The 19,863-nt window shown below is 43.4% G+C and overlaps 1 protein-coding gene across 1 annotated transcript in view; it reads left to right on the forward strand.

The window, feature by feature from the left end:
• Positions 1-19,863, forward strand: part of DNAJA2 (DnaJ heat shock protein family (Hsp40) member A2) — a 21,620-nt gene continuing 1,757 nt past the window's right edge. The window contains exons 1-7 of the mRNA XM_058154778.1: positions 1-254; positions 6,633-6,692; positions 8,188-8,411; positions 16,124-16,204; positions 16,513-16,646; positions 18,192-18,388; positions 19,715-19,859. Of these exons, the coding sequence (XP_058010761.1) occupies positions 177-254; positions 6,633-6,692; positions 8,188-8,411; positions 16,124-16,204; positions 16,513-16,646; positions 18,192-18,388; positions 19,715-19,859 (919 nt within the window). The 5' untranslated portion in view covers positions 1-176. The remainder of the gene's footprint in view (positions 255-6,632; positions 6,693-8,187; positions 8,412-16,123; positions 16,205-16,512; positions 16,647-18,191; positions 18,389-19,714; positions 19,860-19,863) is intronic.

Below are 19,863 nucleotides of genomic sequence, written 5' to 3' on the forward strand. Positions count from 1 at the left end.
TGCGTGCGGCCTTTGCTCCGCTCTCCGCCCGCCTTCCCCCTCCTTCCTGCTTTTTTTTTCCTGCCCCCCCTCAGAAGCTCTCGCGGCGCCGTCGCGCTCCCGGCGTTTCGCGGCCTTCCCCCTTTTTTCCCGGCGGCGGCGGCGGCGGCGGCGGAGCGGCCTTCCCCGGCGCGGACATGGCGAACGTGGCCGACACCAAGCTCTACGACATCCTCGGGGTGCCGCCGGGGGTCTCCGACAACGAGCTGAAGAAGGTCCGAGGAAGGGAATCAGGCCCGGCTCGAGGGAGGGAGGGAGGGAGCCCCCGAGGCCTTCCCAAGCGGCTCCTTCCTTGAAGGGCCTCACCGGAGAGGAAGCCGGGGAAGAGGCCTCGCCGAGCAGAGGCCACCGGGGCCGGCAGCGATTGGCCTTCTCAGAGGGGTGAGGGTGGGGTGGGGGGGGTGAAGGAGCGAGAGAGAGAGAGGCCCGACAGGATCGAAGGAGAGGTTGGGGGTGAGAATACCTCGTAGGGCATGTGGTGGTAGAAGCCGAGGTGGGGGGTCATGGGAGGGAGGAGGAGGGAGCCCCGAGGCCTTCCCAAGCGGCTCCTTCCTTGAAGGGCCTCACCGGAGAGGAAGCCGGGAAGAGGCCTCGCCGAGCAGAGCCACCGGGGCCGGCAGCGATTGGCCTTCTCAGAGGGGTGAGGGGTGGGGGTGAAGGAGAGAGAGAGAGGCCCGACAGGATCGAAGGAGAGAGGTTGGGGGTGAGAATACCTCGTAGGGCATGTGGTGGTAGAAGCCGAGGTGGGGGGTCATGGGAGGGGTGGAGGATCTGCAATGCGAGGGGCCGGGGGCGGCAGCTAGAGAAGGGCAGCGTCGTATCGGGAGGATGGGAGTTATAGGCGGGTGGGGAAACATGGGGGGGTTGTGTAGAGGAGAGGTGGGGTGTTAGGGAGGATGGGGGCTGTAGTCAGGTGGAGAAGGATAGAGGGGGGTATATAGAGGAGAAGTGGGGTGCTGGGGAGGTTGGGGTTGTAGTGAGGTGGAAATGGATAGTGGGAGGTTGTATAGAGGAAAGATGGGGTGCTGGGGAGGATGGGAGTCGTAGTCGGGTGGGGAAGGATAAGAGGGAGGGAGAGATGGGGTCTGGGGAGGATGGGGTTGTAGTCAGGAGGAAATGGATAGTGGGGATGTATGAGGAGAGATGGGGTGCTGGGGAGGATGGGGTCATAGTCAGGTGGGAAGGATAGAGGGAGGGGTATATGGGGAGAGATGGGGTCTGGGGAGGATGGGGTTGTAGTCAGGTGGAGAAGGATAGTGGGGGTGTATGGAGGAGAGATGGGGTGCTGGGGAGGATGGGGGTCGTAGTCGGGTGGGGAAGGATAGAGGAGGGGTATATGGGGAGAGATGGGGTCTGGGGAGGATGGGGTTGTAGTCAGGTGGAGAAGGATAGTGGGGGTGTATGGAGGAGAGATGGGGTGCTGGGGAGGATGGGGGTCGTAGTCGGGTGGGGAAGGATAGAGGGAGGGGTATATGGGGAGAGATGGGGTCTGGGGAGGATGGGGTTGTAGTCAGGTGGAGAAGGATAGTGGGGGTGTATGGAGGAGAGATGGGGTGCTGGGGAGGATCAGGGTTGTAGTTGGGTGGAGAAGGATAGTGGGGGGGGTGTATGGAGGAGAGATTGGATGCTGGGGAGGATGGGAGTTGGGTGGAGAAGGATTGTGGGGGATGTTTGAGGGAGATGGGGTGCTGGGGAGGATGGGGGTTGTAGTCAGGTGGAGAAGGGTGGAGGGGTGTATGAGGGAGAGATGGGGTGCTGGGGAGGATGGGCGTTGTAGTCAGGTGGAGAAGGATAGTGGGGGATGTATGAGGGAGAGATGGGGTGCTGGGGAGGATGGGGGTTGTAGTCAGGTGGAGAAGGATAGTAGAGGTTGTATGGATGATGGAATGGGGTGCTGGGGAGGATGGGGCTTGTTGCCCAAGCTATCATGCAGGAAAGAATAAAAGGGGTCATTGTAGTAGGTGGCAAAGGGGGCTTGGGAGGATGCAAGGCGTACAGTAAGTTGTTAGGAAAGGATAATAGGAAATATTGCAATTCGGGTGCTGGTAAGTTATACTGGGAGTTTTGTAGGGTGAGCGAAAATGGAGATTACTTTGCAGGTTCAGGGGGGGGGAAGGAGGGGGGGCAGCATCCTGATCAGCAGCACCCCCTTTTGCTTCTTCCTTTCCCTCCCTAGCTTAGGAGGGGGAATCACATATTTGAAGTCCCGTTATCTTCTCAGCTTGGCTGAATATTTGAACAATTTTTGTAGCTACCCATCTTGCTGGGTTCAATCTTATTCATGGTTTCCAGGCTGTAAGATCTGGATTTGCAGCAAGACATTAATAATTGAGCAAATCCTTTGGCTTTCCATTGCCTTTTATGTTTTTGTGTATCAAGGATTAGACTTCCTGTGTTCAGCACTCTGTCCAAATACTCTCAGAACTGCAACTCCCAACATCCCCAACTAGAGCTGTAATCCAAGCATCTATCTCTGTTTGCCCCTTTGGGAGAGGCTGAGCAACTCATCCATGTGTATATATGTAAACATCAGTTTAAATATATGATGCTCTACTCTGGAGTGTGAAGAATAGAGAAATGTTGGGGCTTCCTTTTTCTTTGGCTTCTTCCTCATTCCTTCCCAAGAATAGGCATTCTGTACAATTGCCTTAAACAATTATTGTGGGAAAAGCAAATCAGAATATAGCTTTCTTATTTTGTCCATATTCTTGTTCTTTTGAAAAAAACATTTTAGGGTAACTGCATATCTCCCCTCTTATCATTTCATGGGATAACCTTGTGATTGCTTTGATGATCCAGAAATTACTTTCTTCTTTTTCTTCTCTCTCGCTCCAGTGTCTTAGGTGTGTTCTAGAAATTGTTTTCACCTTCTGATCTCGTTCCCACAGGAGGAGAAGAATGAGTTAACACTACTCTTTCTTTTTCTTTTTTCTTTTCATGGAAGTAAATTTGGTTACTTAACAGTTCAGTCAGTTGAATTGTTCCTGTCTGCAGAATCACCATGAGGCTGAGCTATATAGTCCCCTTAAACTTCTCAAGTATTACCAAAAATAATTTCTAGTAACAGAGATAGGGAAATTGTTAAAGGCGGCATTGTCTAATTCATAATTATTTTTCAGTAAATCAAATCCTGTTGACATTTTGCCTTCACCTGGCCCACTTTAGGGATTGCGTCTAACCTTGGTCTCAGTAACTGATCCGTTGACCATCTGTGTCCTTGTTTTTTGTAACCAGCCAACCCAGCACCTCTGTCTCCCAGGCCAACGGACTGCCATCCCATAGTGCAGTTTTCAACTGGTTAATCACTATATCCTGCCTCTTTATGATAAGAAGGTGCTGCTGCTGGGAAAGGAATCCTAGACATTGGGGAGTTTTGGTTTGGCCTGGATGTTTCTTATTGAGGAAGGAGGTGCGTGGGAGGAAGTCACAGGACCTGAGGTCAACTGGAAAATAAGATCCCTTGTCCACAGCTTAAGCCTCCCAGTAAAAACGATCATTGGCTCCATTTATTGAGAAAGGTATATAGTTTATTAGAGATCAAGTGAAAGGCAAGGCTCAGTTTGGTACATGGCCCTTTTTCCATCTGGGTGATCTTGAGGCAGTGTCTTGAGGAAATACAGCATTTACTTTCGTTTCCCAAACCATTCCCCTCTTCATTCCCCTCCCCACAGTTCATGGCAGCCTGTCACCAAATAGTAACAACAAGCAAGTGTGAGGTGTCAGCTGACATCCCTACTAGGGGGTGGGTAGGGAAAAAATCCTATCTTCTGTCCTATATAGCCTTTCTCCATGAGCAAACAAATTGAGTTTGATATTCTGTGATGTTTTGCCTCCTGTAAATCCAGTTTCTTAGATGGAGGGTAAAATTAATTGTTCTTTGGCACTAATTTTGAATACCTCTGTTGGATCCCAACATGCCTGTTGAGAGCATACATAAAGATTTCATAAACGTGGAACTGAAAATGCACTCTTTTTTTAAAAAAAAAAAACTACACGTGAATGAATTTCTTTTAACATAGCCGATGCTGTTAGGGGATCAAGTTGAGCACCTGGCCACTTTAATCCTTCCCCCAAGTTCATTGAAAGTGGTTTGAATCTAGCATGGATATTCTCTCTCTCAGGTTTACCAAAATGGAACTCTCTCGATTATAACTGGCAATTATCAGTGGTGGAGAGTTCCATTCCTCACTTCTAAAATGGTTGCCAACTAACAACTCTTGGGTGGTATCTCCATCTAATGTGCATTGCGTAGCGATACTCCCATCCTTTTGCTGCTTGTCTTTTTAGAAGAAAGGTTTGGCAAAGGCCAAGTAGAACCCAAAGCGGTTTCATTTTTAATATCAAAAGAAGCGTTGGCATGATTATCTCTATATCTTGAAAAAGAGGAGTGGTCTGTAACATGCTGAATGGATTTGACTTTGTTTTTATAATACTTGCAGTTCTTAGGAACAATTACCTCCCATAAAAAAAATAACTGGGTTGCCATTTAAAATACTCCAAGGTCTTGGCCATGTTAGGACAGCTGTACTCTTCTTATGAAAGCTGATTATTGGCACTTTTTTTTTTAGTGAGTCATCTTTTATGCCTATATAATGGTTTGAGCTGCTGATCTCAGAAAATATTACACTGATTTAGTTAATCTTTGATGTAAAGTATAGCTAGGTTAACCGTGAATGATTATTTAGAAATGAAACTAATTGACCAGGTTAAGATGTACTTATTGAACAAGTTATACTTGTTATTAATTATCATATACTAAGCTGTAAACGAGCGTTTCATATCATGAGATCCCCGACTCTATGTAGTCCTTTGAGGAAGTCCTAAGAGCCTTCCCAAAAGTGCTGCTAAATTGTAATTAGGAAGGCGAGAGAGTAAGAACATTATTAAATAAAGGTCTTAATTACAGCTGACTAACATTACGTTAATTTTCTCAGACGAAAAGCACTTCTTGCTTTGTCCTTGGTTTTTTGGAAAGCTGCTCCTGCTTAAGCTGAGTCTGAACCATGGTACCAAAAAGTTCAGCATCCCTGGAAGAAACCAAAGTACAAAATAAAAGCTCTGGGTAGATGTTGCACCAGGGGTCGGCAACCTTAAACACTCAAAGAGCCATTTGGACCCATTTCTCACAGAAAAAAAAACACCGGGAGCCACAAAACCCTTCCCGTGCCTGACTATTTCTTGAGCGGCCATAAAACTAGCATATGTAGTTGAATTATACATTCTGTTTTCTTCTGAAACTTTTCTTTTCTTGGATTTATCCATGGTTGGCCTACCGGGGGTAGGCTCAATAAATCGCATGCCGGCAGGTGTCGCACATTGGCAGTTTTGACGCATATTTTGAGTGACAGGGAACCGCAGCAGAGGGGTGAAAGAGCCACATGCGGCTCCAGAGCCACAGGCCGCTGACCTCTGCGTTATACTAATAACAAGAGCAGTCGTAGCAGCAGTGATAGAGGGAGGTAAGTGGTCAGCGGTGATGATGCGGCGTTGGTGGGGAGGAACCTGAAGCTTCAGGTAATGAACCTCCCACCGATCCGTACGCTCTCACAGAGAGGGACTCCTTAGGGTGCCATCCGCCAGGCAGTGCCAACTGGCGACACCCAGGGGAAGGGCCTTCTCTGTGGGGGCTCCCACCCTCTGGAATGAACTTCCCCCAGGACTCCACCAACTTCCTGACCTTCGAACCTTTTCGCCGCGAGCTTAAGACACATCTATTTATTTGTGCAGGACTGGCCTAGAATTTTAATGTTAAATTTAGCTTTTAAATGGGTTTTTTAATTATTTTAGTTATAATTTTAAATCTGGCCTAATTCAATAAGTTTTTTAAATATTGTTTTTATCTTGTATTTATTCTTGTGTTTTTATCAGGCTGTAAACCGCCCTGAGTCCTTCGGGAGATAGGGCGGTATAAAAATTTGATTAAATAAATAAATAAATAAATAATGTTAGTGTTGCTAGACTCTTACTAAACCCATCCACGTCTATGGAATTCAACAACATTTGAACACCCACTGTGGCCCTCATATGGAATTAATAATAATTTGCTATTAGTTTCCAGGCTTTAATTCAATACATTTTTTTTCCTTATGAATAATGCATAATCATGGACTGTTGCTTTTTCCATATTGACTAATTTGGGAATGTTAATAAGGGTGAATTTTGTGGTAAATGGGGGAAAAAGGTTCTAGGTTTGTGAGAAGGAGTTCCCCTTTGGAAGGGGTTGCCTCAAATGTTTGGTCTAACCACCCAACAATCTATATTGGGACAATACTGCTATATGGCTACAAACATTGATTCCTGTTTCTGATTGGTCATCTGTATTCCTTATAAAGGGACTTGTGCTTGTCCAGGAATAAAAAATTCTCGGCCCTGCAGATCCTGTTGAACTCCAGTTCTTATCAGACTTAATCTGTGTGATTGATGAAGAAAGATTATTATAGCTGTAGTTCTAGAATGTCTGGAGGACCAGAACATACTCATTCACGTATATTTTTGCATGGAAGTTGGATATTTTACATATTAATTTAGCTTGAACTACAGAGAATGCATGATTGCCTGCTAACTTCTTGCGTTGGTTTCTTTTTGGTGTTTAGGCATATCGTAAGCTTGCCAAAGAATACCACCCGGATAAGAATCCAAACGCAGGTGACAAGGTATGAATTGTTTTCCTTGCAACTTGCTTCTGAAACATATTTCGCACCATACACTGAGCTAGATGCAATTGTGAATTAAATAGCTTGTGAATGTTTAGCCCATGGTTTTAGGAGTTGACAACAGTTCAGTCTTCGCCATAAAATAAAAAGTGTTCAAGTTTGATTGGGGAGATGGCCGAGTTCCAATCTCAATCTAAATCCACTAGGATGTTGTGTCTTGCCCGCCCTCAGAGCAGCCGGGGCCTTCTTACCTGCTCCCCAACACTGAGGAATGTATGCCTTCCGGCCCAAGTCCTGGCTCCATGCCCCCACAAACTGCAGAAGAAGGAGCATCTCCCTGCCCCAGCCCTGACTCCATGCCCAGGCAAACGGAGCAGCTAGACCCCTCCCCCTCATCCACAGCAGGTGAGCCTGAGGAGGGTTTACTCCCAAGAACAGCTGATTGGAGTGACCCTCGCATCAGAAGATTGGAGAGGCGGAGGCAACAGAGGGAAGGGAGGGGCAGGCCTTAATGAGTGCTGAGTCATGGAGCCACACCCCATGGCCTATATAAAGGAGCTACTTTCTGGCAGTCTCTGAGTCAGGCAAAAGTCAAACTTATCTTGCTGAAGTCACTTACTGGTCTCCTGCCTGCTCTGAGGACTTTGCTAGGACTTTGGGCAGAGCTGCAGAGGCAAGCCTGATTCGGATTTCCCGGACCCAGCCGTCAGCGGAGGAGTGGGACACGACATAGGAACTACTTGCTCTGAGCTTTTTATGAGCATAAAGTAAGATGATTCCTGTCTTCCTATGAGCTGCTTGAAAAACAGTGGCCTGCAGTTGTAATAACAGACGATATATTCATCTCTACTTTTGTGTCAGAAGATTGGGAGACTGAGTAGCTTGCAATCTTCAAATCTTCCTCATAATTGTGAGTCAAGGGAGGTGTAGTGTAATGTATGGAGAAAAGATGCTACCTAGGAGACAAGTGGGAGGAGCCCCCTGTGGCTTATTGGTCAGAGAAAGGAACTTAGGAAGGACTTGTCCTAATGGATGAAGCAGTTAAAAATGGTGTCAGGAACAGACCAATAATATAGCATTATAGTAAGGTAGAATTAATTTATCTAAATCACGTTTCCTGTCGGGTTTATCTGGGAGGACTGACGGGACCAGTAAAGGAGAATATTTGTAATTCAGGGTTGAAATGAGGGGTCCTTGGTACTTTTGAGTGACAAACACTTAAGATGCTTGAAAGCTAAGTACATTAAGAGTGGACCGTAAGTTTAAACAGGGTGAGCAGAGAAGAGGCTTAGGAAGGTAGATAGTACGAAATGTTAGGTGCCCAAATGAGACGAGTTGTTTCTGGAACTGGTCTACATTCACCTACAAAACAGTAGCCATTCCAGTATTATCCATGGATGGTAACCTCACTTTTCTTCTTGGCTTGAAATACTAGGGGATGAAAATAATCAAGGGTTTGTTTGTTTGTTTTTTAAATGCTTTTCTCTTTCTTTAGTTCAAGGAAATCAGCTTTGCCTACGAAGTCCTCTCGAACCCAGAGAAACGTGAATTATACGACCGATATGGAGAACAAGGCCTCCGGGAAGGTAGTGGTGGAAGCGGCGGAATGGACGATATATTCTCCCACATATTTGGTGGGGGCCTTTTCGGTTTCATGGGTAATCAGAGTAGAAGTCGTAATGGAAGACGGCGAGGCGAAGATATGATGCACCCACTTAAGTAAGTACCAAGCTGGTGTCTTCGTTGAAAAGTTCTTCCATTCACAATAGCCCTATTTGCTTGAGTATTTTCTTTAGAAAGCGGGAAGACCCAAGTTCTAGTTGAAACTGTTTAGAAATAGAAATTTAGAAATAGAATTTTTATTGGCCAAGTGTGATTGGACACACAAGGAATTTGTCTTGGTGCATATGCTCTCAGTGTACATAAAAGAAAAGATACGTTCATCAAGGTACAACATTTACAACACAATTGATGGTCAATATATCAATATAAATCATAAGGATTGCCAGCAACAAGTTATAGTCATACAGTCATAAGTGGAAAGAGATTGGCGATGGGAACTATGAAATGATTAATAGTAGTGCAGATTCAGTAAATAATCTGACAGTGTTGAGGGAATTATTTGTTTAGCAGAGTGATGGCCTTCGGGAAAAAACTCTTCTTGTGTCTAGTTGTTCTGGTGTGCAGTGCTCTATAGCGTCGTTTTGAGGGTAGGAGTTGAAACAGTTTATGTCCAGGATGCGAGGGATCTGCAAATATTTTCACGGCCCTCTTCTTGATTCGTGCAGTATACAGATCCTCAATGGAAGGAGGTATGGTAGCAATTTTTTTTTCTGCAGTTCTAATTATCCTCTGAAGTCTGTGTTTTTCTTGTTGGGTTGCAGAACCGAACCAGACAGTTATAGAGGTGCAAATGACAGACTCAATAATTCCTCTGTAGAATTGGATCAGCAGCTCCTTGGGCAGTTTGAGCTTACTGAGTTGGCGCAGAAAGAACATTCTTTGTTGTCCTTTTTTAATGATGTTTTTGATGTTAGCTGTCCATTTGAGATCTTGCGATATGATAGAACCCAGAAATTTGAAGGTTTCTACTGTTGATACTGTGTTGTCAAGTATTGTGAGAGGTGGAAGTATGGAAGGGTTTCTCCTAAAGTCTACCACCATTTCTACGGTTTTGAGTGTGTTCAATTCCAGATTGTTTTGGTTGCACCACAAGGCTAGTCATTCGACCTCTCGTCTATATGGATTCGTCATTGTCTCGAATGAGACCAATCACTCTTGTGTCATCTGCGAACTTCAGTAGCTTAACTGATGGATCATTGGAGATGCAGTCATTGGTATACAGAGAGAAGAGAAGTGGGAGAGCCCACAGCCTTGGGGGGCCCCTGTGCTAATTGTACAGGTATTTGATGTGACCTTGCTTAGCTTCACCTGCTGCTTCCTGTTTGTTAGGAAGCTTGTGATCCACTTACAAGTCTGTTCCGGTACCTGTAGCTGGTTTAGCTTAGTTAGAAGAATGTCTGGAATGATGGTATTGAATGCTGAACTAAAGTCTACAAAAAGGACCCTTGCATAGGTCTTTGGAGACTCAAGATGTTGTAGGATGTAGTGCAGAGCCATATTAACAGCATCATCTGTTGGTCTATTTGCTCGGTATGCAAATTGCAAGAGGTCTAACAGCGGATCCGTGATGGTTTTCAGGTAGGAAAGCACTAGCCTTTCAAAGGTTTTCATGACTACAGATGTTAAAGCAACTGGTCTGTAGTCATTCAGTTCCTTGATGGTGGGCTTCTTCGGCACTGGGATGATGGTAGAGCGTTTGAAGCAAGAAGGAACATAACACATCTCTAGTGATTTATTGAAAATATGGGTGAAGATAGGGGCCAATTGGTCAGCACAGACTTTTAAGCAAGAAGGAGTTATCTTGTCTGGGCCTGGAGCTTTTCCTGGCTTTTGTCTGTGAAATAGGTCCTGCACTTCCTTTTCTGTGATCACTAGGGGTTGTGAACCCAATGAAATGGGGTCAGTTGTAGGAGGCTTGGCTGTTGTTGGTGTGTCTGAGATGGGGGTTGTGGAGATAGGTGGCTGTAGTTTCCTTTCAAACCTGCAGTAAAACTCATTCAGGTCATCTGCCAGTTGTTGATTACCTTCAGCCTGGGAAGGAGGTTTGCCATAGCCGATGATATTTTTAAGAGTTTTCCACATGTTTGCTGGTTCATTTGCTGAAAACTGATTCTTTAGCTTTTCAGAGTAGCTTCTTTTTGCTGCTCTTATCTCCCTTGTTAGTGCATTTCTGGCCTGATTGTACAGCATTTTATCACCTTTTCTGTAGGCTTCCTCTTTAGAATGTCGTAGCTGCTTAAATTTAGGTGTAAACCAAGGTTTGTTGTTACTGTGTATTCGCAAGTTCCTTGTAGATACACATAGGTCTTCACAGAAGCTGACATATGATGTTACAGTATCTGTGAGTTCATCCAGGTCTGCAGAGGTATCTTTAAAAATATTCCAATCAGTGCAGTCAAAACATGCCTGTAGCTTTAATTCTGATTCCTCCGATATTTTATTGTTAAAATATCCACATTGACTTCAGGTTTGGTGATAGTGGCTGAAACTTGTGCTGCAGAATCTATAGAAGATACGTTCATTCCTGACTTGGCACAAATAAACGTAATTATTTGGTGCCTTCCAGTGTGAATACAGCTGTGTTGGTGCAAGGGAATCACTGTAGGATCTAAGGGTGCCTCTTTTGGTGTGGATTATGTCATTATTTGGGAAATGAGCCCTGTTTGCTCAGCAGTTCTTACCAAACTATCTCTGACTCAGTGGCTTTTTTTAAAAGAAATCTAAATTAGGATTTTAATCCTACTTGAAGATTTCAACCTTAGATTAGTAGATAGGAAAATAATTGCTGCAAAATAGATATTGCATAACTTTTACAATATGTATTTAGAATAGCCTAATTGAGACAAAAGTGATAACATAATTTAAGGGGAAAAAGTGATTTTTTTCATTTCATCCCATCTCTTATCTCTAAACAAATCCTTAAAGCCTCATCATTCAGTCCGGATGTCAGCAAAAATCCAATAAAATTTATCAAGGATAACATCTTATTTTAATATTGATCCAATAAACCAACTTTGTATTCCTTCCTTTTATTTCTAACAATTCTTAACCTTTAGTCTGTTCAGGTAATATCATGGAACTTGATTTCTTTTCATTTTTTCTCTCCTCACAAAATTCTTCAAAACTTTAACAAGCTCTTTTGTAAATCCAATATAGGAAAATTATCTATATTATTCTCTTGGTTTATTGTTTGATTATTCTTTTTAATTAATATATCATGGCTTATTTTCTCTTTTATCCATTAATGTTCTTTGCATACCTTCATCAGTTGTTTTTATCTACAGTCTCTGATGAGAATCTTAGAAAGTGGAAAATTAATATAGGAAAACATTAAAGTATCCTGATTAAGATCATTTACACTTTAAAAATACTATCTTGAACATAAGAAAACTGAGTGAAAGCCAGTAAGGGCAGGAAATAGTTCTTTCTATACTACTACTATTACTAAAGTTTCTGATCGCAGCTGTTAATCCATGCCATAAATTGGGCTAAATCTTCCTACCTGAAATTATACTTTGGATAATAATAGCTGAGTGTTGATTTTTGAATAATTTAAACAATTTCAAAATTCCAAGGCACTTGGAAGAAATTATCAAGCTATGGTAAAAGAAATATCAGCGTTAATCGGACTAGATCCTTGAGGTCTGAGCTCTATTTTGGACGGAGTATAAAACTTCAGAATACTTTGTGGGTATTTTTATTTCGTTATTCATTTGTTTGTACTTCAAGGCAAGTGATTCAAAAAATAAGGTCATACCACTGAATCATTGTAGAATCGAGCATTAAAGCCTTGCCTACGCTTAAGGTAATAAGATACATTTCCTGAGGGAGGGAAACTGCAGCTAAGAGCAGCCCAGCAAGCTATAATAACTAACCGGAGCCTATCCTTCTACCAGTCAATGCATTAAAAATATGGTTCAGCATTTATAATAAAAACAGCAAAATATTCAAACTTGATCAAGGCGAAGAAAAGCATTCACAGTGTAGGACCAAGTAGGTAACCATATCAAGGTGGGGCACATTTGAAATTTTGCGAGTGGCTGGCACAGTAAGCTGCATTATTTGCGAATGAGCTTCAGGGTGGGGGAGGCCAATCACGAAAACTTCACGTACTAGAAGATGAACTAAGTTGTCTTAACATCCCAGAGGGACTTTTATGGGGCTCAAAGTTCCTCCTATTAATTATGTTCTTTATCTGGTAGATCGGCTCCCTATTTAATTTTTTTAATAAACTTTTAAGTCAAGCGGAGCAGTTGACCTTAAAAACATGTTTCCTGTGGATGGTGTCCATGAGTCTCACATTCCCAGTTCTGGATATGCTGGCTGTCTTCAAAATACTGTAAGGTGGCGTAAAGGTAAAGGTTCCCCTCGCACATACGTGCTAGTCGTTGCCGACTCTAGGGGGCGGTGCTCATCTCTGTTTCAAAGCCGAAGAGCCAGCGCTGTCTGAAGACGTCTCCGTGGTCATGTAGCCGGCATGACTCAACGCCAAAGGCACACGGAACACTGTTCCCTTCCCACCAAAGGTGGTCCCTATTTTTCCATTTGCATTTTTTACGTGCTTTCGAACTGCTAGGTTGGCAGAAGCTGGGACAAGTAATGGGAGCTCACCCCGTTAAGTGGCACAAGGGATTCGAGCCGCTGAACTGCCGACCTTTCGATCAACAAGCTCAGCGTCTTAGCCACTAAGCCACCGCGTCCCCATAAGGTGGCATAGAGAAGACTTTTTACTGAAATGATGACTATTAGTGATACCTATCTTATTTGATACCTTATCCTGTTTTTAAAAAAAAATCAGGCAGCTCAATGTAGCACATACAATTTTTAGAACAAAATAACTTCGATGGTGAGTGGAATCTTTGGTGTTTTGAATCTGAGATTATTCCTTCCCTCGTTGAAGGACTGACCTAAAAATCTGCCTTTTAAGTATTCTGTGGACTCTATACGTATAGACGTATAGGGGCTTTAAAATGTTAAACAATTCCCCAATAGGACTTTGAAAGAGTTCACTTCCGGTTGCGCTGTCTTCACAATTCTTCCTGCATGATCATCACCTGATGGCTTTAAGTAGCCTGCTAATAACCATGTTATTTCTAAAGGACAGTGAGAATAACCTTGAGAGACAAGAGAAAGCGCTGTGGTCTAGACAACCGTCTGATAAACAACATCTGAGCCTAAACCAGAAATGTAATTTGAGAAAGCATCTCAGAATTGACCCTCCCTGCTTCCCTGAACCAGAAAGAAGGGGGCAGCCCTTTCAGACTTACAACATTCAGTTACTCACACCTTATAATAAAAGTAGTATTCCTTATGTTGGTTTCCTGGGCTGGACTACCTTGATACGCCCCTTTCTGGACCGGGATGCCCTATGCACGGTCACTCACGCCCTCGTGACGTCTCGCCTGGATTACTGCAATGCTCTCTACATGGGGCTCCCCTTGAAGGGCATCCGGAGGCTGCAGTTAGTCCAGAATGCGGCTGCGCGGGTGATAGAGGGAGCCCCTCGTGGCTCCCGTATAACACCCATCCTGCGCAGACTGCACTGGCTACCTGTGGCCTTCCGGGTGCGCTTCAAGGTTTTGGTGACCACCTTTAAAGCGCTCCATGGCATAGGGCCGGGTTATCTACGGGACCGCCTACTGCTACCGAATACCTCTCACCGACCCGTGCGCTCTCACAGAGAGGGACTCCTCAGGGTGCCGTCAGCGAGGCAATGTCGTCTGGTGACGCCCAGGGGAAGGGCCTTCTCTGTGGGGGCTCCCACCCTCTGGAACGAACTACCCCCAGGACTTTGTCAGCTTCCGGACCTTCGGACCTTCCGCCGCGAGCTTAAAACATACTTATTTATTTGCGCAGGACTGAGTTAGATTTTAAATTTACGGGTTTTAAATTGGGTTTTATTTTTATATTTTTAATTATTGGGCTTTTAGAATAAGTTTTTTAATTGTTTTTATGCTGTATTTATGTGTTTTTTTATGTGTTTTTTAAGTGCCTGTTAACCGCCCTGAGTCCCTCGGGAGATAGGGCGGTATACAAATATGATTAAATAAATAAATAAATAAATAAATACTATTTTGGGGTAAAGCGGTGGGGAAAATGAGGCATGCCACAGAAGTAAATGTAAATCTACGCAGCACAAAAATCCTAGTTGCTCTGCTTCAAGACGGAAGCAGCAGAGAAATGGTGAGGAAGACGAGTGAAATTAAATACAGGGAGTCCTTGATTTACAACAGCTCCTTTAGTGACCGTTCAAAGTTACGACGACACTGGAAAAAGTGACTTATGACTGGTTTTCACACTTAACGCCTATTGCAGCGTCCCACGGTCACTTGATCAAAATTGAAGCACTTGGCAAGTGACTCATATTTATGACGGTTGCCGTGTCCAGAGGTCATGTGATCACCTTCTGCGACCTTCTGACTAGCAAAGTTAATGGGGCAGCCACATTCACTTAACAGCCGTGTTACTAATTTAACAACTGCAGTGATTCACTTAACAACTGTGGCAGGAAAAATCATAAAATGGAGCAAAACTCATTTATTTATTTTATTTATTTATTTATTTATTTTTCGTATTTTTATACCGCCCTTCTCCGAAGACTCAGGGCGGTGTACAGCATAAATAAAACATAAATATCAAAAAAGATTTAAAATACAATATTCATTAAAAATCTGATTCAATAAGCTGAAAATTTAAAATTAATAAGTAAAAATTATAAAATAAACTAAACCCCTTAAGAACCCCACTAATAAACCCCTCGATTAAAAATTTATCATTAGGCCAGCCCTGCTTGGTGAAAGAAGGAAGTTTTGAGCTCGCGCTTAAAGGTCCGAAGATCAGGGAGAAGACGTAGCCCCACAGGTAGTTCATTCCACAGGGTCGGAATGAACATTTTAACAAATGTTTCACTTAGCTACATAAATTTTGGGCTCAGTTGTGGTCGTAAGTCAAGGACTACCTGTAGTTAGTACTACATAAATATATTGTAAAAGTGTGTTGGACTAAACACCTGAAAATGAACCCATCCCTTAATTAATTGTTCCATTGACTTTTGCTCAGTTCCCTTCTGCTGCTGTAATATATTCAAAATATGCTTAACTTGAATTTCGAACACAGCAAATGGTCAAGCATAGTAGTAAAATGGCAGAACATACTTTTTTAAAAAAAATTACAAAAATGCTGATTTAAAACCTTCCAAATAGCTTACCATACTAATACAAACTGTCACCAGGTGTTTTCAACAGAAGTGATTGTTTTAAACTAGTTGTTAAGTACTGACACAAATTAAGATAGAAGTTGTAGATTTATGGCTGAGTTGCGAGCACAGGGAAAGGCTCTGTAGATAACTCTGTGCTTTAATTTGACTTACATTTCTTCCACTGAAATGCTAAACGAGGCTTAAAGCACTGCATCCTGCTTTATAGTTTTGGAATATTTTGACTCAAATGCCTGCTCAGCAATTAAATTCGGGTGATATTGGGGCTATGGGTGTCTCAGCCGTGATTCTGTGGTAGGATGAAGTAGACAAAATTAATCAGTGTTTTCCTGTACTTGGAGAAAACGGGTATTAACTGTAGTCATGGTACATTATTAGGTGTTCAGAGCTGCTCTGATGGCAGGAAGATAGAAACCTAACTGCTATTTTCAACTTTGCAGTTAGTTCAGCTCAACTCTTCTTACATTGCGTGGGCCAGTTTTAACAAGTATTTTCAATGGCACATTTTCATTCCATCAGAGGAAATGTACAGTAACACACCTATTTAGATTTGCCTTTGCATGGTATTAAAATAAACTTCTTTTCTTCTCAGAGTTTCTTTAGAAGATCTATATAATGGGAAAACTACCAAACTACAACTTAGCAAGAATGTCCTTTGTAGTTCATGTAATGGGTGAGTTTTCTTTTAATTCATTTGTCTTCGGAAATTTCTTAGTTCAAAGAATAAGTCCATTAATCATTCTAAAAAATAATGCACGCCCATCTGAAATGCAGCTGTTTGTATAATGGGATTTTTTTCCCCCCAGCCAGAGTAGCTGCATAATAGTTGCACCTCCACTCTTTCTGTGGCCCTCACTTAACTCTTTCCATCTGGCACTCCTGCTTAGCTACTTGGTGCTTCCATGCCATTCGTTGGACACCATCACCCCCCCCTAAAAAAATCACAGTGTTTTCTTTTTCTCTCTTTTGATCTGGATCCAGTCAAGGGGGTAAATCTGGAGCAGTTCAGAAGTGTGCAGCTTGCCGAGGCCGAGGCATGCGAATTATGATCAGGCAGCTGGCTCCTGGAATGGTTCAGCAAATGCAGTCGGTCTGTTCCGATTGCAATGGAGAAGGTAATCCAACCGGTTCTTCAGCTAGAAACGAGGAGGCCAAAGAATTCAGGCAGGCTCTGGATCCCATTGTTACCAAATAAATCCCAGTTAATGTTCAGGATGTTACGGTGCCGGGCTCATAGCTAAGATGCACATTAGTGAGCATTTATGTTTTGTACTTTGGGGGGGACAGATAAGTAGTTTGCCTTGCCTGCCCTAATGGTAGAAGTGACAGACACAGCCTTCTGAAGTTGGGTGGAATAAATTGGGACACCTCTGCACTTAGAATATTTTGATAATACAGTACCTGGGAATGGCGTTGATCTTGGCTTGGTTTCTATATCGTAGGGTTAGTGGAATTTGGGGTACAATTGAGACATAGCATCGAGGGCTTCTTTGCTTGTTTTAAACAAAAACGGTCTGGGATCACAAATCATGTGATGCCTTACAGGATGATGCTATTGCATTACAATATTTAAAACTAGGTCGGGTTGACCATCTTTCGGGGATCAAGGATACGTTCAGAAAGAGGATGACTTCAAGGAGAAAAGCGGGAAGAGATAGAATGGGGGGGGGAGGGACTCTTCTGCTGTTAAAATTTTGTGACACGTGACTAAAACATGTTTTTGCCACCAGCTATTTTTTACAAGCAGAAGGCCACAAAGTCTGAGCAAATAATACAGTATTTTCCCATATAAACATACAGAATCTCTCTCCTAAATCATGAAAGGGAGCTAGCATTTATTCCCCCTGAACATTCTTCTGCACTTGTGCTAATTTTTTGGCAGTCAGGCCAAGGAGGAACAGAAGCTAAAATCCCCTAAACATTTCCCCAGATTTCTGGGGAAAGAAAGTTGGGGAATCTGGGGAAAGAAAGTTGTTTTGGATAGTGAGATGGGCAGCATATGAATTGAATGAATGAATGTATGAATGAATGGGAACATACATACATACATACATACATACATACATACATACATACATACAGGTGGTGAAATCTGAACCGGTTTACTACCGGTTCGCTGGCACACATGCGCACTGTGCACCAAATGCGAGGTGCATGCGCAGTGCACACCAAAAGGAGGCATGGGGTAAGTAGAACAGCACACGGGGGGGGGGTGATCAGCTGTGGCGCGCGAACTTTTTTTTTTACTTTTAAAAGCATTTTTTACAACCTATTCGGCTGAAGAGGTTGTAAAAAACGTGCTTTTAAAAGTAAAAAAAAGGCTCTTGACAATCAGGCAGCTCAGCTGTGATCGTCAGAGCCTTTCTTTTTAACCTTTTAAAAGCTTTTTTAAAAAGAAGCGGCAAGCGGGTGATTGGTTGGGCATGGGTGGGGGGAGCAGGGATTTTTGCTATCAGTTCTCCGAACCACCCGCCTCCATTGCTACTGGATCGGCCGATTCAGTCCAAACCGGGAGCATTTCACCTCTGATACATACATACATACACACATACATACATACAGTTTTACGGAATAGCCATCGCTAAAATGAGAATTGGGACCTTTGTAGCTTGCATATCCTACCTCTTGGAACAAGGTGCAAACATGTTGTCTCTTTTTAGGAGAAGTAATCAACGAAAAAGACCGCTGTAAAAAATGTGAAGGGAAGAAGGTGATAAAAGAAGTAAAGATCCTTGAAGTCCATGTAGACAAAGGCATGAAGCATGGGCAGAGAATCACCTTTACCGGAGAAGCTGATCAAGCCCCCGGCGTGGAGCCAGGAGACATTGTTCTTCTGCTCCAAGAAAAGGAGCACGAGGTAACAATGGCTTGAATTGCTGAAAGAGCATTGGCTCCATGGCACTGGAGCATTTTAAATGGTAATGATTGAGGTAGTGAAACTTCATTAAATGCGTACAAGTCCTGGCGGTGCAGTGGTTAAAAGTGCAGTATTGCAGCTAACTCTGCCCACTTCCTGGAGTTCGATCCTAACCGGCTCAAGATTGACTCAGCCTTCCATCCTTCCAAAGTCGGTAAAACGAAGAGCCGGGTTTTGTTGGGCACAGTAATGCAAATAATGCTTCTACATTGTAAGCTGCCCCAAAAGCGATATTTAAGAAGCCTAAATGTTATTGCTATTGCTACGGTTATTGTTATGCCATTTGCAATACGATTGCGTGAAGCTACCTGTTAAAATATTTGGGTATCAGTACAAGAGAATATTTGCAACTCAAGGTTTAAACCGAGGAGTCCTTGTTGCTCTCTGAGCTCGGTAACATCACCAAGCCCTGGTGGCACCACAGTTAGAATGCAGTATTATAGGCAAACTCTGCCCACAGCCTGGAGTTCGATCTTGACTGGCTCAAGGTTGACTCAGCCTTCCGTCCTTCCGAGGTCGGTAAAATGAGGACCCAAATTATTGGGGGAAACAGGCTGACTCTGTAAACCTCCCAGAGAATGCTGTAAAGCAGTGTGGGGCAGTAGATAAGTCTAAATGCTATTGCTGTTGATAAACGATAATTTATAAATGATGATCGGTTTGAAAAACGGTGGCAATAGTGCCATTCACTTGGGACAAGAGTTTGAAGAATCCAGTATGGCTTCCGAAGATGGCCAGCTTCTGTAGGAAACTGATGATTAGGGGATGATTAAGAGGATTAGGGGACTGGAGGCTAAAACATATGAAGAACGGTTGCAGGAACTCGGTATGTCTAGTTTAATAAAAAGGACTAGGGGAGGCATGATAGCAGTGTTCCAATATCTCAGGGGTTGCCACAAAGAAGAAGGAGTCGGGCTGTTCTCCAAAGCACCTGAGGGTAGAACAAGAAGCAATGGGTGGAAACTGATCAAGGAAAGAAGCAACTTAGAACTAAGGAGAAATTTCCTGACAGTTAGAACAATCAATAAGTGGAACGACTTGCCTGCAGAAGTTGTGAATGCTCCAACACTGGAAATTTTTAAGAAAATGTTGGATAACCATCTGACTGAGATGGTGTAGGGTTTCCTGCCTGGGCAGGGGGTTGGACTAGAAGACCTCCAAGGTCCCTTCCAACTCTGTTGTTATATTATATTATATTATAAACACTAGTGCCAAATGGTGAAAGCAAAAAACCCAACCCTGCCCTTCTCCCTCTTTTCTCCCAAGATGTTCCAGAGAGATGGAAACGATCTGCACATGACGCACAAGATCGGACTTGTTGAAGCCCTGTGTGGCTTTCAGTTCACATTTAAGCACCTTGACGCACGTCAGATTGTGGTGAAATATCCTCCAGGAAAAGTAATTGAGCCAGGTAA

This window comes from Ahaetulla prasina, chromosome 12 (assembly GCF_028640845.1).
Source record: "Ahaetulla prasina isolate Xishuangbanna chromosome 12, ASM2864084v1, whole genome shotgun sequence".
Lineage (NCBI taxonomy): Eukaryota > Metazoa > Chordata > Lepidosauria > Squamata > Colubridae > Ahaetulla > Ahaetulla prasina.